The sequence below is a fragment of the Oncorhynchus gorbuscha genome, linkage group LG08 (assembly GCF_021184085.1).
Source record: "Oncorhynchus gorbuscha isolate QuinsamMale2020 ecotype Even-year linkage group LG08, OgorEven_v1.0, whole genome shotgun sequence".
NCBI classification, from domain to species: Eukaryota; Metazoa; Chordata; class Actinopteri; order Salmoniformes; family Salmonidae; genus Oncorhynchus; species Oncorhynchus gorbuscha.
Genome location: NC_060180.1, coordinates 7343351 through 7362636, shown reverse-complemented (window position 1 = coordinate 7362636; position 19286 = coordinate 7343351). Strand labels below are relative to the sequence as shown.

At 41.8% G+C, this 19286-nt stretch overlaps 1 protein-coding gene across 1 annotated transcript in view; it reads left to right on the top strand.

Annotated features, from left to right (window-relative positions):
- The window catches only part of zcchc24 (zinc finger, CCHC domain containing 24), a 74008-nt gene that overhangs the window by 4075 nt on the left and 50647 nt on the right, over positions 1-19286 (top strand). The window contains exon 2 of the mRNA XM_046358365.1: positions 13214-13414. Within this exon, the coding sequence (XP_046214321.1) occupies positions 13214-13414 (201 nt within the window). The remainder of the gene's footprint in view (positions 1-13213; positions 13415-19286) is intronic.

Here is a 19286-nt window from a genome sequence, read left to right as displayed (position 1 = left end):
GCAGAATGGTCAGGCAGGCTCGAGGTCAGGTCAGGCAGAATGGTCAGGCAGGCTGGAGGTCAGGGCAGGCAGAATGGTCAGGCAGGCTCGAGGTCAGGGCAGGCAGAATGGTCAGGCAGGCTCGAGGTCAGGGTAGGCAGAATGGTCAGGCAGGCTGAGGTCAGGGCAGGCAGAATGGTCAGGCAGGCTGGAGGTCAGGGCAGGCAGAATGGTCAGGCAGGCTGGAGGTCAGGGCAGGCAGAATGGTCAGGCAGGCTGGAGGTCAGGGCAGGCAGAATGGTCAGGCAGGCTCGAGGTCAGGTCAGGCAGAATGGTCAGGCAGGCTCGAGGTCAGGTCAGGCAGAATGGTCAGGCAGGCGGGAATGGAGTCCGGAAAACAAGCAAAGGTCAAAACCGGGAGGACTAGTAGAAGAGAATAGAAAAGCAGGAGCACGGGAAAAACCATGTCGGTTGACTTGAACATACAATACAAACTGGCACAGAGAGACAGGAAACACAGGGATAAATACACCTGGGAAAATAAGCAACACCTGGAGGGGGTGGAGACAATCACAAGGACCGGTGAAACAGATCAGGGTGTGACAGTATGTGAACCCCTAGGCTAATGACTTTTCCAGGAGCTAATTGGAGTCAGGAGTCAGCTAACCTGGAGTCTAATCAATGAGACAAGTTTGGAGATGTTGGTTAGATCTGCCCTGCACTATACAATTTGAGTTTGCTATTCACAAGAAGCATTGCCTGATGTGAACCATGCCTCGAACAAATAGATCTCAGGAGACCTAAGATAAAGAATTATTGTCTTGCATAAATCTGGACAGGGTTACAAAATTATCTCTAAAAGCCTTGATGTTCATCAGTCCACGGTAAGATAAACTGCCTATAAATGGAGAAAGTTCAGCACTGTTGCTACTCTCCCTAAGAGTGGCCGTCCTGCAAAGATGACTGTAAGAGCAACGTGCAGAATGCTTAATAAGGTTAAGAAGAATCCTAGAATGTCAGCTAAAGACTTACAGAAATCTCTGGAACATTCTAACATTTATTTTGACGAGTCTACGATACGTAAAACACTAAACAAGAATGGTGTTCATGGGAGGACACCCTGGAAGAAGACATTACTGTCCAAAAAAACCATTGCTGCATGTCTGAAGTTCTCGAAAGAGCACCTAGATGTTCCACAGCGCTTCTGGCAAAATATTCTGTGGACAGATTAAACTAAAGTTGAGTTGTTTGGAAGGAACACACAGCACTATGTGTGAAGTAAAATGGCACAACACACCAACATCAAAACCTCATCCCAACTGTAAAGTATGGTGGAGGGAGCATCATGGTTTGGGACTGCTCAGGGTCTGGACAGCTTGCTATCATCGACTGAAAAATGTATTCCCACATTTATCAAGACATTTTGCAGGATAATGTAAGGCTATCTGCCTGCCAATTGAAGCTCAACAGAAGTTGGGTGATGCAACAGGACAACGACCCAAGTGGAGCAGCAGTCTAAGGCACTGCATCACAGTGCTAGAGGTGTTACCACAAACACCCTGGTTTGAATCCAGGCAGTATCACAACCGGCCTTGATTGGGAGTCAATTGGCCCAGCGTCGTCTGGGTTTGGCCAGTGTAGGCCGTCATTGTAAATAATAATTTGATCTTAACTGAGTTAAGTTGCCTAGTTAAATAAAGGTTAAAAAAAGATAACCCTGAGTAAGTGTTAGCTAATATGCTTAAGTAGCTCACAAGTAGTAAGAAGTTGCTAAATAGCTCAAATGCTGAAGTTGTCTGTGATGAGATTTGAACACTCAACCTCTCATTGCAAGGGGTTGGTAAAATGCCATATCTGTGTTCACAAGAAATGGCATGATTATTTGGTCCCAGAAAAATACCAGAATAATTGTAGTCTCATTCAAGACCATGATTGTAACTTTGACAAAAAGAGTTCAAAATGTCCAGTATTTTTGTGTTCATATTTCAGAAGATTCTTTAGACATACAGAATGGTGAAAATAAGCACGCTGAGGTGCCAATAGAGAGCAGCTCTACAACTAATCACTAACCCAAACAGGTTGAATAGAGAGCCACTCTACTACTGATCACTAACCCAACAGGTTGAATAGAGAGCTGCTCTACTACTGATCACTAACCCAACAGGTTGAATAGAGAGCTGCTCTACTACTGATCACTAACCCAAACAGGTTGAATAGAGAGCTGCTCTACTACTGATCACTAACCCAACAGGTTGAATAGAGAGCTGCTCTACTACTGATCACTAACCCAACATGTTGAATAGAGAGCTGCTCTACTACTGATCACTAACCCAACAGGTTGAATAGAGAGCTGCTCTACTACTGATCACTAACCCAACAGGTTGAATAGAGAGCTGCTCTACTACTGATCACTAACCCAACAGGTTGAATAGAGAGCTGCTCTACTACTGATCACTAACCCAACAGGTTGAATAGAGAGCTGCTCTACTACTGATCATTAACCCAACAGGTTGAATAGAGAGCTGCTCTACTACTGATCACTAACCCAACAGGTTGAATAGAGAGCTGCTCTACTACTGATCACTAACCCAACATGTTGAATAGAGAGCTGCTCTACTACTGATCACTAACCCAACAGGTTGAATAGAGAGCTGCTCTACTACTGATCACTAACCCAACAGGTTGAATAGAGAGCTGCTCTACTACTGATCACTAACCCAACATGTTGAATAGAGAGCTGCTCTACGACTGATCACTAACCCAACAGGTTGAATAGAGCTGCTCTACGACTGATCACTAACCCAAACAGGTTGAATAGAGAGCTGCTCTACTACTGATCACTAACCCAACATGTTGAATAGAGAGCCACTCTACTACTGATCACTAACCCAACATGTTGAATAGAGAGCCATTCTACTACTGATCACTAACCCAAACAGGTTGAATAGAGAGCTGCTCTACTACTGATCACTAACCCAACAGGTTGACTAGAGAGCCACTCTACTACTGATCACTAACCCAAACAGGTCTCTAATAGATACAAAGACAAAATATATTACAACTTCCCCCGGTCTCTCCTTATTAATACCCACTTGGCACAGACATCAGTTCAATGTCTGGTATTGATTTACATTTGGTTGAGTGGTCAACTAATGTGAATTCAACTTCGAAACAACCAAAAATGTCACCCTGTCATTGAATTTAGGTTAAAAAAGAGGAAATTCCCTTAAGTTGATGACTTTTTGCAAATCCAATACGTTTTTCACATGAATTCAATGTCATCGCATGACATTTTTAGGTTGAAATGGTGTGGAAACAATGTTGATTCAACAATGTCCCCCACTCTTCCCTAGCAGCAATTCAAGGAAATTCTGACGAGCGCAACAAAGTTTGAGGATATTCTTCAAGTAAAGTAGGAAAGCCCAGCTTTTTATGCGCTGACAATTGGAGCTGATAATTTTTCATTTGTTGTGCTTTGCTCAAGGGCACATCGAACCAGCGACTTTTCGGTTACTGGGCCAATACTCCTAACCGCTAGGCTACCTGCCGCCCAGCTATAGAGACTTTTGCACCCATTTAACATAAACCAGGCCTCTGAAACATGTGTGTTATTTTTACATTAAAACCCATTGTGTAATGTCATACGATCACCCCTTGAGTAGTGTTGCAAAAACTGAATGAACATGCACACACACATACACACATGCACACACACATGCACACACACAATCTGGAAACAGTTGAAGCAGATTGGGCATGATTTTCTCAAGCTCACTGCAACGTCAAGTACAACAACCCACTCCTGAGACTTGATCTGTTGGAATAAGTCATGTGTCTGTTTTTGTCATCGATGACGTGATGTTGTCTCATCAAATCAAAATGTGGAAATAAAGAAAGGGGTTTTGTTGTGAGGAAAATGTGTGGTTAAAGTGGTTGTGAACAGAGGCGGGCAGTATTTCTTTTACAGAAAAACGACATGATTTTATGTGGAAAATCACATGATTTCACATGAGATTTCAAATGAGAAATGATGTTAAAAACGTGTTTTTAGAACACTTCGCATCATGTGTAGTTTCATGTTATCACATATTGCTTTATATGCTGTCACATGCTATCACATTAACGTCAGGTACTGTAAGATCAAATGTGATCACATGAAAATGTGTTCTTGTAACAATTCACTTGTGCTCACATGTGAAATTCATGTGGTTTTTCCATAAGGAATATGCCACAGAGTGGCAAGGAGTGGAATATTGGCACAAATCTGGCCTGGATTCCAGGCTAGTGAAACTGCTCAATATTGAATATTGCACAGGAGACCATATTGCGCCTGATCTCCTTGCTTCCAATCCAGTGGTAGGCAACTCTAATGACTTAAAACGGCAATCACCAGTATTGAGATAATAACAGTAGAAACTACCTGACCATGTTTCGGTAAAAAGCTGAGGGGTGGGGCTGGAGAAATAAAACCACTCTCAAATCATAGACAGAACTATATGAGTACAGACCATCCATGATATCAAAATGATATTTTGAGCAATGTTTTGAGGCTATATGGTGTTTGTTTTTGATTTACTTTGTTTACAAACATTGACATAAAGCACGCTTCTCTTTTGGGTTCTGATGGAGTATGACAGTTGAACTATGCTCATGAGACATTTATAAGTTATATTTTTCAAGTATCAATGGGTACATATCATTCATTTCTTATGTCGGTAAGTAGCAACTGCTGATTGACCCTTTAACCTACAGTTGAAGTGGGAAGTTTACATACATCTTAGCCAAGTACATTTAAACTCAGTTTTTCACCATTTCTGACATTTAATCCTTGTAAAAATGTTAGAATCACCACTTTATTTTAAGAATGTGAAATGTCAGAATAATAGTAGAGAGTGATTTATTTCAGCTTTTATTTCTTTCATCACATTCCCTGTGGGTCAGAAGTTTACATACACTCAATTAGTATTTGGTAGCATTGCCTTTAAATTTTTTAACGTGGGTAAAACGTTTTGTGTAGCCTTCCACAAGCTTCCCAAAATAAATTGGGCGAATTTTGGCCCATTCCTCCTGACAGAGCTGGTGTAACTGAGTCTTTTGGTTTGTAGGCCTCCTTGCTCGCACACACGTTTTCAGTTCTGCCCACACATTTTCTATGGTATTGAGGTCAGGGCTTTGTGATGGCCACTCCAATACCTTGACTTTGTTGTCCTTAAGCCATTTTGCCGCAACTTTGAAAGTATGCTTGGGGTCATTGTCCATTTGGAAGACCCATTTGCGACCAAGCTTTAACTGATGTCTTGAGATGTTGCTTCAATATATCCACATCATTTTTCCTGCCTCATGATGCCATCTATTTTGTGAAGTGCACCAGTCCCTTTTGCAGCAAAGCAGCCCCACAACATGATGCTGCCACCCCGTGCGTCACGGTTGGGATGGTGTTCTTCGGCTTGCAAGCCTCCCCCTTTTCCTCCAAACATAACGATGGTCATTATGGCTAAACAGTTCTATTTTTGTTTCATCAGACCAGAGGACATTTCTCCAAGAAGTATGATCTTTGTCCCCATGTGGAGTTGCAAACCGTAGTCTGGCTTTTTTATGGTGGTTTTGGGGCAGTGGCTTCTTCCTTGCTGAGCGGCCTTCCACGTAATGTCGATGTAGGTCTCGTTTTACTGTGGATATAAATACTTTTGTACATGTTTCCTCCAGCATCTTCACAATGTCCTTTGCTGCTGTTCTGGTATTGATTTGCACTTTTCGTGCCAAAGTACGTTCATCTCTAGGAGACAGAACGCGTCTCCTTCCTGAGCAGTATGATGGCTCCGTGGTCCCATGGTGTTTATACTTGTGTACGTACTATTGTTTGTACAGATGAACGTGGTACCTTCAGGCGTTTGGAAATTGCTCCCAAGGATGAATCAGACTTGTATTTTCTGAGGTCTTGGCTGATTTCTTATGATTTTCCCATGATATCAAGCAAAGAGGCACTGAGTTTGAAGGTAGGCCTTGAAATACATCCACAGGTACACCTCCAATTGACTCAAATTATGTCAATTCCCCTATCAGAAGTTTCTAAAGCCATGTCATCATTTTCTGAAATTTTCCAAGCTGTTTAAAGGCAGTCAACTTAGTGTATGTAAATTCTGACCCACTGGAATTGTGATACAGTGATCTGTCTGTAAACAATTGTTGGAAAAATTCCTTGTGTCATGCACAAAGTAGATGTCCTAACCGACTTGCCAAAACCATAGTTTGTTAACAAGAAATTTGTGGAGTGGTTGAGAAACAAGTTTTAATGACTCCAACCTAAGTGTATGTAAACTTCCGACTTTGGCTGTATTTGTATTGGATAAATAGAGTAGATAATCAGATTAAATTAAGTCAATGGTTCTTTCAAATGCAAAATCATTCTTGCCTAAAATGAGCTCTGTTCAAAAGTACTGCATTATAGAGTGAATAGGATGCCATTCGAGACACGACCTAACGGAGACACCACCTAACGGAGACACCACCTAACGGAGGCACCACTTAACGGAGACACCACCTAACGGAGACACCACCTAACGGAGACACCACCTAACGGAGACACCACCTAACGGAGACACCACATAACGGAGACACCACCTAACGGAGACACCACCTAACGGAGACACCACCTAACAGAGACGTTATTTTTGGAGTTGCTATTTGGGAATGTAACTGCTCACGGACATGTACAGTATGTGCCCAAACACACAAACCCACACAAGTGTACTTGTGTGCATGTATGCATGAAGGCATGCACATGCATGCACACACGCACACACACAAACACACACACCATTAGCAGTTGTCTGTGAAGTCTCTTTCCTTTGGGAAGACAGCTGGATTTACAGCCTAGGGTGAGAGAGGTGCTCTGCGAGGGGCTCTATGACTTTATAGGTCATGATGACTTTATATAGTGGTTGATGTACTGTATGGTTTACCTTCTATTGATTTGATATCGGGGCACAGATAGGGCTGTGGCGGTCACAACATTTATATAGTGGTTGATGTACTGTATGGTTTACCTTCTATTGATTTGATACCGGGGCACAGATAGGGCTGTGGCGGTCACAACATTTCGTTAGCTGGTGATTGTCAAGCAAATATCTGTCGCCTCACAGTCATTGACTGTGAGTTAACGTAAACACATGTAGCATCTCCTGGCTTCCACACAGCCTACAAGCCACTTTAAAAAGTCTAATGAATCCATGTAATATAGCCTACACCTTATCAATAAATCCATGATTTATTTTGGACACATCTAAAGGAACATGATATGATGAAAATGTAGCCTATTTCAGAAGAAACATAATAGCAGACTCTGAGTTGTCCTGAGGTGCTATGCCAAACACTAATTAATTTAGCAGACAAGATTTGCTTATAATTCTGTGGCATTATTTGATATTTTATTGTATGAAGAATACAATTGAACAAAGTTTTTTTTAAATATATAAATTAGGCTTTTCTGGGTTGAGTGCTTAACATAGAAATAGATACTCCTATATGCTTAATTTACAGTTATTAATGTAACTTTAGTTGTTCTACAAACGGTGGACTATATGTTTAGATTTTTAATACATTGTAAGGCTGCATGATGAGACTCTAATGATGATTTGAAAAAAGTAGCTTGAAAGGTATGAGCTCTGCTTTGTTTTTTTGAGCAGGCTGTTCACACTCCAATAGTCTCTCATTCACAATTTGATAATGTCTCAAATTTCACAGCCGCATCAGCTTTGTGGCCCGGAGTGCTGTTGTGCCCTCTCCCTGAGTGTGCTGCTCACAAGGCTCTCACTCACACAGCTCTCAGTCAGGGAACAAGTGAAGACAGACAAATCGGGACGCAACTCCGCGTCCGTCCTTATCCAATTCTGAGGTGCATATTGAAGATATTGGAAGAACTGTCCACATTTACTTTTCATCAGCCAACAAGATGAGGCCTAATGAACAGCAAAAGCACTAGCCTATGTCAATCTACTATCCCCCATATTACAAAAGTTGACCTATTCTATGGTAGTAGGCTATAAGCACAGAAATGCACACATGGTAGTAGGCTATAAGCACAGCAATGCACACATGGTAGTAGGCTATAAGCGCAGCAATGCACACATGGTAGTAGGCTATAAGCGCAGCAATGCACACATGGTAGTAGGCTATAAGCGCAGCAATGCACACATGGTAGTAGGCTATAAGCGCAGCAATGCACACATGGTAGTAGGCTATAAGCGCAGCAATGCACACATGGTAGTAGGCTATAAGCGCAGCAATGCACACATGGTAGTAGGCTATAAGCGCAGCAATGCACACATGGTAGTAGGCTATAAGCGCAGCAATGCACACATGGTAGTAGGCTATAAAGCGCAGGCTATAAGCGCAGCAATGCACACATGGTAGTAGGCTATGCAGCAATGCACACATGGTAGTAGGCTATAAGCGCAGCAATGCACACATGGTAGTAGGCTATAAGCGCAGCAATGCACACATGGTAGTAGGCTATAAGCGCAGCAATGCACACATGGTAGTAGGCTATAAGCGCAGCAATGCACACATGGTAGTAGGCTATAAGCGCAGCAATGCACACATGGTAGTAGACTATAAGCGCAGAAATGCACACATGGTAGTAGGCTATAAGCGCAGCAATGCACACATGGTTGTAGGCTATAAGCGCAGAAATGCACACATGGTAGTAGGCTATAAGCGCAGCAATGCACACATGGTAGTAGGCTATAAGCGCAGCAATGCACACATGGTAGTAGGCTATAAGCGCAGCAATGCACACATGGTAGTAGGTAAGCGCAGCAAGTAGACTATAAGCGCAGAAATGCACACATGGTAGTAGGCTATAAGCGCAGCAATGCACACATGGTAGTAGGCTATAAGCGCAGCAATGCACACATGGTAGTAGGCTATAAGCGCAGCAATGCACTCATGGTAGTAGGCTATAAGCGCAGCAATGCACACATGGTAGTAGGCTATAAAGCAATGCATACAGCAATGCACACATGGTAGTAGGCTATAAGCGCAGCAATGCACACATGGTAGTAGGCTATAAGCGCAGCAATGCACACATGGTAGTAGGCTACTATAAGCGCAGCAATGCACACATGGTAGTAGCAATGCATGGTAGTAGGCTATAAGCGCAGCAATGCACACATGGTAGTAGGCTATAAGCGCAGAAATGCACACATGGTAGTAGGCTATAAGCGCAGCAATGCACTCATGGTAGTAGGCTATAAGCGCAGCAATGCACACATGGATAGTAGACTATAAGCGCAAATGTTCCATTAGCAGAAACACTAATATCAAAAGTGACCGCAAACAAAATGATGCATGTAATGCTTTTATTATAAAGCTGCATTTTTATGGTGAAAATGATCTTCCCCAAACTTGAATCTCATGTACTGTTTATGTCTGCCAGTTAGGCTCTACAGCCCTTGGAGTGTGGATTCATGTGCTTCATTTTAAGAAGTTACTTGGCCACTTTAGTTGTGATACAAACCTTATTAAAACATTTAGGGCTATGGGGCGAGGCTACATGAGGTGTGTGACTATGATTCAAACAAGTGCTGGGCATCATTCATCATTGATAATATGTATTTCACAAGTGACATGCTACATATACATATACTAAATAATATATGTGTGACATTTGTTTTGATTTAGAATGGACCAATTATCATGCACCTGTATCGAAACAGGGGCAGCAGAAAAAATACATGTCATCTATGCATTATTAACTGGGTGGTTCGAGCCCTGAATGCTGATTGGCTGACAGCCGTGGTATATCAGACCGTATACGCGGATATGACGAAACACTTATTTTTTTTACTGCTCTAATTACATTTGTAACCATTTTATAATAGCAATAAGGCACCTCGGGGGTTTGTGATATATGGCCAATGTACCACGGCTTAGGGCTGTATCCAGGCACTTCACGTTGCGTCGGGCATCAGAACAGCCCTTAGCCATGGTATATTGGCCATATACCACACCCCCTCAGGACGAATTGCTTAAAAATAGTGAATGGAAGACGCTTTTCCCTGTGGTTTATTTTCATGCCAGCCAGGTAGGCTATACTTCTGTCGTAAAGAGAAACAATGGGCTTAATATTAGGAAAGTTGAGTAATAAATATAGTAGGCCTAGCCTATAGAAACCTGAAGGGATCCTCCTCTTTTTATTAGTGGACATCACTCTGTTTTCTCCCGCAATTACATAACCTATAGACATTTTGCGCAACATGAGCTCATGGGCTCTCATGAAGTGTTTGATTAGATTTTCGAATACATTTGCATGGATGTCAGAGTGATTAGAAGGACAACAGAGGGCTGAGTACCAGGCAGTTATCAAGTTTGGTAGGCTACTAATGACCAGCAGCAGCATCAGAGCTTGGAGAAGCCTAATTACCGTGACTAAACATGTGGAATTTGACAGCCTTCATGACTTGACTGCCTTCATGACTTGTGAAGGCCAGTGTGGCGGTAATATGGTCAGCGCAACAGCCCTAGGCACAGAAAGACGTATATAAAATGTACACTATCTATAGTATTCTGAGTCTATAGTAGAGCTGGGCGATGTGGGCAAAAATCCATATTGTGATAAATTGCCTGAATTGATGCGATAGCGAAAAGTAGAAAGTTAATAACATTAATGGGGAACAGAGTTTTGTTTTAATATCCTTTAAACTACTACTGCTAGTTTGATTGTTGTAGCCATCAATTGTCCCCATTAACATTCACCCATATTAGCAAACTTATTTCATTTCAAACATCACATTTCTCTAGTACAGGCTACATATCATAATGAACGATATCAGCAAAATGCCTGCGATAATTGATCGGTATGGTCGGTGTGGATCATTTTTGGTTTATCGTCCCAGCTCTACTGTATAGCAGGGTTTGGCCCAGTGGATCAAATTAATGACAGATGAAAAGCCATGGAAAAAAGAAAGAAAGCCTATATTTGATTTATCCAGGGTAGAATCTAGTAAATGAACACGTACACACACACGCACAGAGACACACACACACACACACACACACACACACACACACACACACACACACACACACACACACACACACACACACACACACACACACACACACACACACACACACACACACACACACACACACACACACACACACACACACACACACACACACACACACACACACACACACACACACACACACAGACATACACAGACACACAGGGGCTGTAGCTGGAGCTGGAGCTGGTTAGAGTTGAGCTGCCTCCAGGGTTAGTTAGGTAAAGGCTTTGACCGTCCTCTACTACACTGTGTTGCCAAGTGTAAGATTTCAGCGCTATGCAACATTAGACATCAACAATAACATACATTCCCTAAGCATGGATGTGTCCCAAGGAGAGATATCATTCACAGAGACCACCATAACTTTCCATTACTCTGACATTGTTAGCCTATAGCTTGGATTTCTGCCATGTCTCAGTTTGTAGACTGTTTGGGCTATACAGTGTACATCGTAACTAGGACCAGGAATTTTTCTTGATAAAAACATTGGGCCCTATTACTGGGGTCATGTCACATTCAGGGAAAACCCCTGTTCCTCACCACAACCAGAGGTTGAACCAACATACCTGATTTGTTGACTGTATTTCAAATAGAGGAAATAGTGAATGAAAATGGTTTTAAAAAGTAATTATGTCCTTCTCCTTCACTTTGCTCATGGAACATTTACATTCTGAGTGCATTTAGCAGACACACTGGATCGTACCAATCTCACTCAACACTCAACAGATCACCATGTATTTACACTGATGCTGTTGTTTCACAGGCCTGTGTGAGACTGCGGCCAAAATAGCCTGGTCCCAGATCTGTTTGTGTGTCTTGCCAACTCCTGTATAGCCATTGTCACATAAGAAAGCACAAACAGATCTGGTACCAGGCTATGCACATGCCTCTCTCTCTCTCTCTCTCTCTCTCTCTGTCTCTCTGTCTCTCTCTCTCTCTGTCTCCCTCTCTCTGTCTCTGTCTCTGTCTCTGTCTCTCTCGACATCCCCAGTACTTTTCCAGTTCATAAGTTACAGCTGGGCCGAGCGCCAGATGTGCTGAATTTAATGAGAGAAATGATCGAAGATCTTTTTTTTTCTGCGTAAGAGAAAAGAAGGGCGTAGGACAGTCAACGGAAATTGGTTATTAAACTCAATAGCATATCAAACGCAAAATAATCTATAGCAGTTTTTGTATGTGTTATTGTTTCATTAGTGGTATGATTTATCAAATTAGTCTGTAAGTATGATAGAGGGGGGTTGCAGGTGCTTTTCTTGTAAAATATACCCATAAAGCTCGGTGCTCTGCCACAAAAGCAATGAGGGAGTTAAAATTCTTTCAAATTCCTTCAAGTTTCCACAAGAAAGACATGTTTTTACCCTGTGTCATATTCCAGCTGTGTTTTTTCCCTGTGTCATATTCCACCTGTGTTTTTACCCTGTGTCATATTCCAACTGTGCTTTTACCCTGTGTCATATTCCAACTGTGTTTTTACCCTGTGTCATATTCCAACTGTGTTTTTACCCTGTGTCATATTCCAACTGTGTTTTTTCCCTGGGTCATATTCCAACTGTGTTTTTTCCCTGGGTCATATTCCAGCTGTGTTTTTCCCTGGGTAATATTCCAACTGTGTTTTTACTCTGGGTCATATCCCAACTGTGTTTTTCCCCTGTGTCATATTCCATCTGTGTTTTTTCCCCTGGGTAATATTCCATCTGTGTTTTTTCCCTGGGTAATATTCCAACTGTGTTTTTTTCCCTGGGTAATATTCCAACTGTGTTTTTTCCCTGGGTAATATTCCAATTCTTCCCCCCCCCCCTGGGTAATATTCCCACTGTGTTTTTTCCCTGGGTAATATTCCAACTGTGTTTTTTCCCTGGGTAATATTCCATCTGTGTTTTTTCCCCTGGGTAATATTCCAACTGTGTTTTTACCCTGGGTAATATTCCAACTACGTTTTTTCCCTGGGTAATTTCCCAACTGTGTTTTTTCCCTGGGTAATATTCCAACTGTGTTTTTTCCCTGGGTAATATTCCAACTGTGTTTTTTCCCTGGGTAATATTCCAACTGTGTTTTTTCCCTGGGTAATATTCCAACTGTCTTTTTTCCCTGGGTAATATTCCAACTGTGTTTTTTCCCTGGGTAATTTTCCAACTGTGTTTTCTCATCTCTCCCTGTTCCAGGCGTTGAATAACAGCGTGTATAAGAATGTCTCGCCATACGGCTCACTCAACAACATCGTTGATGGACTCAACACCCTGACAGACCACTTCTCCGACCTTTCCCTCTCCTCAGAGTCCCGCAAGCCAAGTAAGAGGCCCCCGCCCAACTACCTGTGCCACCTCTGCTTCAACAAGGGCCACTACATCAAAGACTGCCCCCAGGTAGGACACATGCTGAGACGGTCCTTATTCTTTTACATGTTTTTGTTTGTTTTGTTTGTTCGTTCATCCATCCATTCATGTTTTTGTTTGTTTTGTTTGTTCGTTCATCCATCCATTCATGTTTTTGTTTGTTTTGTTTGTTCGTTCATCCATCCATTCATGTTTTTGTTTGTTTTGTTTGTTCGTTCATCCATCCATTCATGTTTTTTTTGTTCTACCTCTAATTCTATTGGTTCACTATCTTTCGATTCCAAAATGCTACTGGCTGCCATCGAGAGCCAAAATGGCGTCTGTTGAGTCATGTGATCATATTTCCAGCCAATTATGTCCTTTTGAAATTGGCCAATGGCTGTGCGGCAGTGGCATCTGGGTGGCTGTGCCCTGACCTAGTTGTTGGACAGACAAGCCTCTGTCCTCCGTGGTCATGAGTGTGTTCGTTGGGCAGACAGACAGACAGACTTCACTATGAGGGAGGAGTAATAGGGTGAAGTTGACCCTAGTTGCTGATCTTTGGTCGGTTTAAGATTTTCTCCACTAATGGTTAACGTTAGAATTGGGGGATTGGAAGCTGATCCTAGATCTGTACCTAGAGGAAACTTCACTCTGAGAGTATGGAACCAGTGATATATGAATCACATTTTCATCATCAGTAGATTTAATTTTATCATTAGCCAGGAGATTTCATTTGTTTTAAACAAACACAGTAGGCTACATACATGTCTTTCTGTGAGGAAAATGGATGTAATCATGGCGAATCAGCAGCGAGTGCCAGCTGGGAGGTTCCATGGGTACCAGAGTGTGACCAATGGGGTCCAAGCTGAGCTCTCTCCTGCTTAACAGAATCAGTACAGGACTCTATGGAACACCTCCACACATATAAATAGAATGAATAGAATGTGCTTTGGAACCTCTCACATTGGCAATTTGACGGGTAGACTTATTCTAGAATTGTGGATCTACCCACCTATTGATTGGATGATGTATTTATGGGAGACATGACATGATGTTTTGTAGTAACCAAAACGATCACATATTAGGATTGCCTACTTCTAGTAATGATAAATGTGTAGATGCACCTTAAAACACAGTAAAATCAGTGTACATCGATATGTTGCAAGCATCACATTGTTGACATCATGCTGTATTATGCACACTGCCATGCCGTAAAATGTCACAATAGCACAAATTAAATAGCATTCTGAGAGATTATGGAGCACAAAATGACTATTATTCACATACAGGCACTTTGAGGAACGTTCTGTCTCTTTTTCCTTGTAAAAGCAAACTTCATGGTCTGAGTTTATGTTTGAAAATGAAATATCTGATTTCGAAACAGGGACAATGACAGTTTTTCTCAGAATTCTGGTGTGGAGAAGTTGTTAGATAAGCCTATGTTGATGCCAGATATTCTCTTCTTCTCTCTCTCTCTCTTGCTCTTTCTCTCTTGCTCTTTCTCTTTCTCTGTCTCTCTCTGTTTATCATGTGTGCGTGTGTGTATTTTGTAGAGCTGCTGGTTAAGACCTGACAGAGTCAACACTAATCCTGTCTTTGTATTGTGTTGATGTTGTAAATCCGTGCTTGATAGTGATCACTGTGTATTTAAACCATTGAACCGGTCAGTTGCAGGGCAGCAGTTACAGTGTAGTTTAGAGAATCAGTGGAAATGTTATTACCACCCAACCCTCTCAACAATATATTGATTTACAGTAGCTTGGAGTTTGCACTTTGGGCACTATTTTGTTGATTCCATTGTAGGTGAACAACATCAAGTACAGGCCAAGTATTAGAAATTATTTGAGCTTGATTTAGCTTGGAAACTAGATCAAGCGCAGCTCAAGTATTTGAAAGTATTTGAGGAGTGCTATATGTGGAATGTAGTTTGAACTTTGAGAACTACTCCATTGGTTCCATTGTACCAAGTGAACTAAATCATCATTTGATGAACTAAATTGAATGATATGTTTATGACTCAACCATAGCTCAAGTTTTTGAAAGTATTGGACAGACGTACTGTATATATTTGACCCAGGTCTGAATGAGTGTGATGTTCTTCAAGCAGACGTGCCTGAGGTGCAGGACTTCACAGGCCTCCATTTGCTGGGTTTGTGATCCTTTACAGTAATGTTCTGTTAAACCAAAGTTTTTATGGAAATGAAGGTAACAGTCTGTACTTATTTTTATAGTAACTGGCTGCCAGTAAGTTTCCGTAAAAACAACGTTTTTTTTACAGTGTACTCTCCATCTCCTAATACTCTTCTACCTCCCTTGTAATAGTCCCCAGTTCTTTCCAGCTTAGTCTGTGATGTTAACGCTTCCCTCCCTCTATCCTCCTAGGTACAGTGTTGTAGTCTCTTCCAGAGGGGGCTTTTTTCTCCCCCCCCCCCATTCTCCATCAGTCCTCCGTAGTTACTGAGGAGCTGGAGTGGTTAGTATGCAGTGGGACAAGGATATTCCTCTCCTCTCTGTCCTTGTATCCTTCTCTGGTATGACTAAAGAGGAAACACTGGTGGCACTGGTCCTCTGGGAGCTCTCTGCTCTCCTCTCCTCTCTCCTCTTCTCTCTCCTCTCCTCTCTTCCTGTCTGCCTGCTATCATAGGGAGAACAAGGTGTTATGTAAACAGGCTTTTATTTGAAGAATGAGGTCGCTCCCCCAGTTCTGACTAGAATGTCCTGTTCACTGGGGCCAGGCGGCCTGGCTGCCCCCCTGGCACACAGCCAAAATGTCTTCCACTTTCGTTCATGATTTGTTTGGTGGCCTCAATCGCCAGCTCCACCTCTGATGTTTCCCTAATGAAAATGATCCATTGATTGACGTCCACTTGCCATGTTTCCCCCTGTACAGGGATTAACACATTGAATATTTGCTGTAATTTGATGTGTGTGTGTGTGTGTGGGGGGGGGTCACTGAGTCACTCTCTCATCCAGTGTCCATATCCCCTCTTCCCCCTATCCCCTTCACCCCTCCCCTGGCCAATGACCTCAAGATGCCCTGCTCTACACACTGACTTCAGCCCACTCCTACACCCAGCATTCTATTCTCATGACCAGCACTCTAGAATCTCTCGGCTGCACAGACAGGGCAAAGATTTTGGAAATGTGGGCAATGCAGTGCTACTGTAAACTGTGAAATGGTTGACATCACATTTATAGTATTTGAGGTCTTTTAGTGTCAGCGTTTGGGGTTAATTCCATTCGAATCCAGTCATTTCAAGAAATGATTCATTGGAGTGGTGTAAAGTACTTAAGTAAAAAATACTTTAAAGTACTACTTAAGTAGTGTTTTGGGGTTATCTGTACCTTACTATTTATATTTTTTACTTTTTTACTTCTACTTTAACTTTACTACGTTCCCAAAGAAAATAATGTACTTTTTACTCCATACATTTTCCCTGAAAGCCAAAAGTACTTGTTACATTTTGAATGCTTAGCAGAACAGGAAAATGGTTGAATTCACACACTTAAAGTATCATAGAGAACATCCATGGTCATCCCTACTGCCTCAATAAACACAAATGCTTTGTTTGTAAAGGATGTCTGAGTGTTGGAGCGTGTCCCTGGCTATCCGTAAAAAAATACATACAATTTTTAAAATGGTGCTGTCTGGTTTGCTTAATATAAGGAATTTGAAATTATTTATACTTTCACTTTTGATACTTAAGTACATTTTAGCAATTACATTTACTTTTGATACTTAAGTATATTTAAAACCAAACATTTCTAGACTTTTACTCAAGTAGTATTTTACTGGCTGACTCACTTTTACTGGAGTATCTTTACTTTTACTTGAGTATCTTTACTTTTAAGGTATCTTTACTTTTACTTGAGTATCTTTACTTTTAAGGTATCTTTACTTTTACTTGAGTATCTTTACTTTTAAGGTATCTTTACTTTTACTTGAGTATCTTTACTTTTAAGGTATCTTTACTTTTAAGGTATGTTAACTTTTAAGGTATCTTTACTTTTACTGAAGTATGACAATTGGGTACTTTTTCCACCACTGTATTTTATTAAGGCTTTTTAAATGCATCTTAACTTCTTCTAATGTGAAGTAATTGGTGGCTTGGTAGACTATATTTTCAGAGTAGCGTCCCCAACACTGGAAACAGCAACAGTGGAAGCTATATATACACACACATTCCAGTTCCATAATCACGATTTGAACAAAAGGCATATTATCCCTGCTGGATAAAAAAGAGCTCTGTCTGTCGGATCAATGAGCTTCATGTGTTTTTTGATCAACACTGACTCAGATGGTCGTCTTGGCCTTGTTCGTTCTCTGATATCCGACTCACTGATCGACTCTCATCCTAGTCAGAGCTAGATAGATAGAAGCAGGCCTAGTTTCTTGGTTTGGTGTAGTTGATGAAGATCCACAGTAGCTGTGGCTGATACAGCAGCTACTCACAACAATAGAAGCCTACATGGTATCTGTGTAACGTTTTCTAAGGAAGTTGACCCTCGCAAGACCAAGTATCTATCATGCAGGTGAAGATGTCTCCAAACGGCATGGTATCTGTTCAACCTAATGTGGTGTGTTACCACATTGAGCATTAAGTGCTATTCCTCACACCCCTGATGTTGACCACAGGTTTGACCTGAACTCACACATGAACGCACACCTCAGATGTCTTTGTTCTGTCTGTTATGGGAGTGATGATGGTAGACATTTGTCATAGGGTTCTGCTGACTGCTCATGTTAGTGTGTGTGTGCGTGCATGCGTGTGTGGGTGTGTGTGTGTGTATTCCACTGTGAAGTGATCCTAGGCACACCAGAAGGCAAATGGCTGTTTAAATTGTCTTTAATGTGTAACTATAAAAATGTTTTGTTTTTCTTCTGGTGATGAACCTTATAAAGACTCCAATGCTGTCACTACTGGCAGAGTAGTTTGCACAGTGGTGAACTCCTTCCTTGTGGTTGCGTAAACTTAACTAGAAAAACGTGGTCGTAGAATTATAAAATGCTTCAATTACAGTTTTCTGCCATTCGACAAAGGAGCAAAAGCTCTGTCCAAAAACTCTTACCGTGGTGATTGTGTAAGCAGTTTTGTTTTAATGATTCTGTTTTCTGTTGTATTGGCTGGATGGAAGAGGTGACATCATCAAATTCATATTATATGTAATTGCATATGCAATTTGTGTTTTACTGTGTTGTGACATAATCGGTGCGAAACAATTACTCCGGTCACACCCATTTTCCTAACGTGTGCATGTCAGCACGTGTATGTACGCTTGTGCACATGCATGTGTGTGAGCGGGCATTCGTGTGTGTGTGTGTGTGTGGTTTCAGTCATAACGGTCTCAATTGAACCTGGGCTGTAGTTTCAATCCAGTGCCTTTAGCTATTACCATAACCTCATATATCAACACAGTTCTGGTTCATTCTGGAGATTTGATGTGGTGTGTGTAACAGTATTGCTTCCGTCCCTCTCCTCATCCCAATCTGGGCTCGAACCATGGGTGACCTATGGGCACTGGTCAAAAGTAGTGCACTATATGGAGAGCCATTTGGGACGCAGACAATGTTCTCCTTTTAGACACTCCTCTCCTCTGATTCACTGACCTGTATTTAAATATAATCATGTATTTACATTCCCTTGTATTCCTGCCAGCTGTTTAGTGAGTTTAGCAGACCATCCCTCTTTCACAACATCTCATTATCTCTCTCTCTCATTTAATCTCTGTCTGTCTGTCTGTCTGTCTGTCTGTCTGTCTGTCTGTCTGTCTGTCTGTCTGTCTGTCTGTCTGTCTGTCTGTCTGTCTGTCTGTCTGTCTGTCTGTCTGTCTGTCTGTCTGTCTGTCTGTCTGTCTCCATTTCTCTTGCTCTCTGTCTCTCTCACTCTCTGTCTGTCTGTCTGTCTGTCTGTCTGTCTGT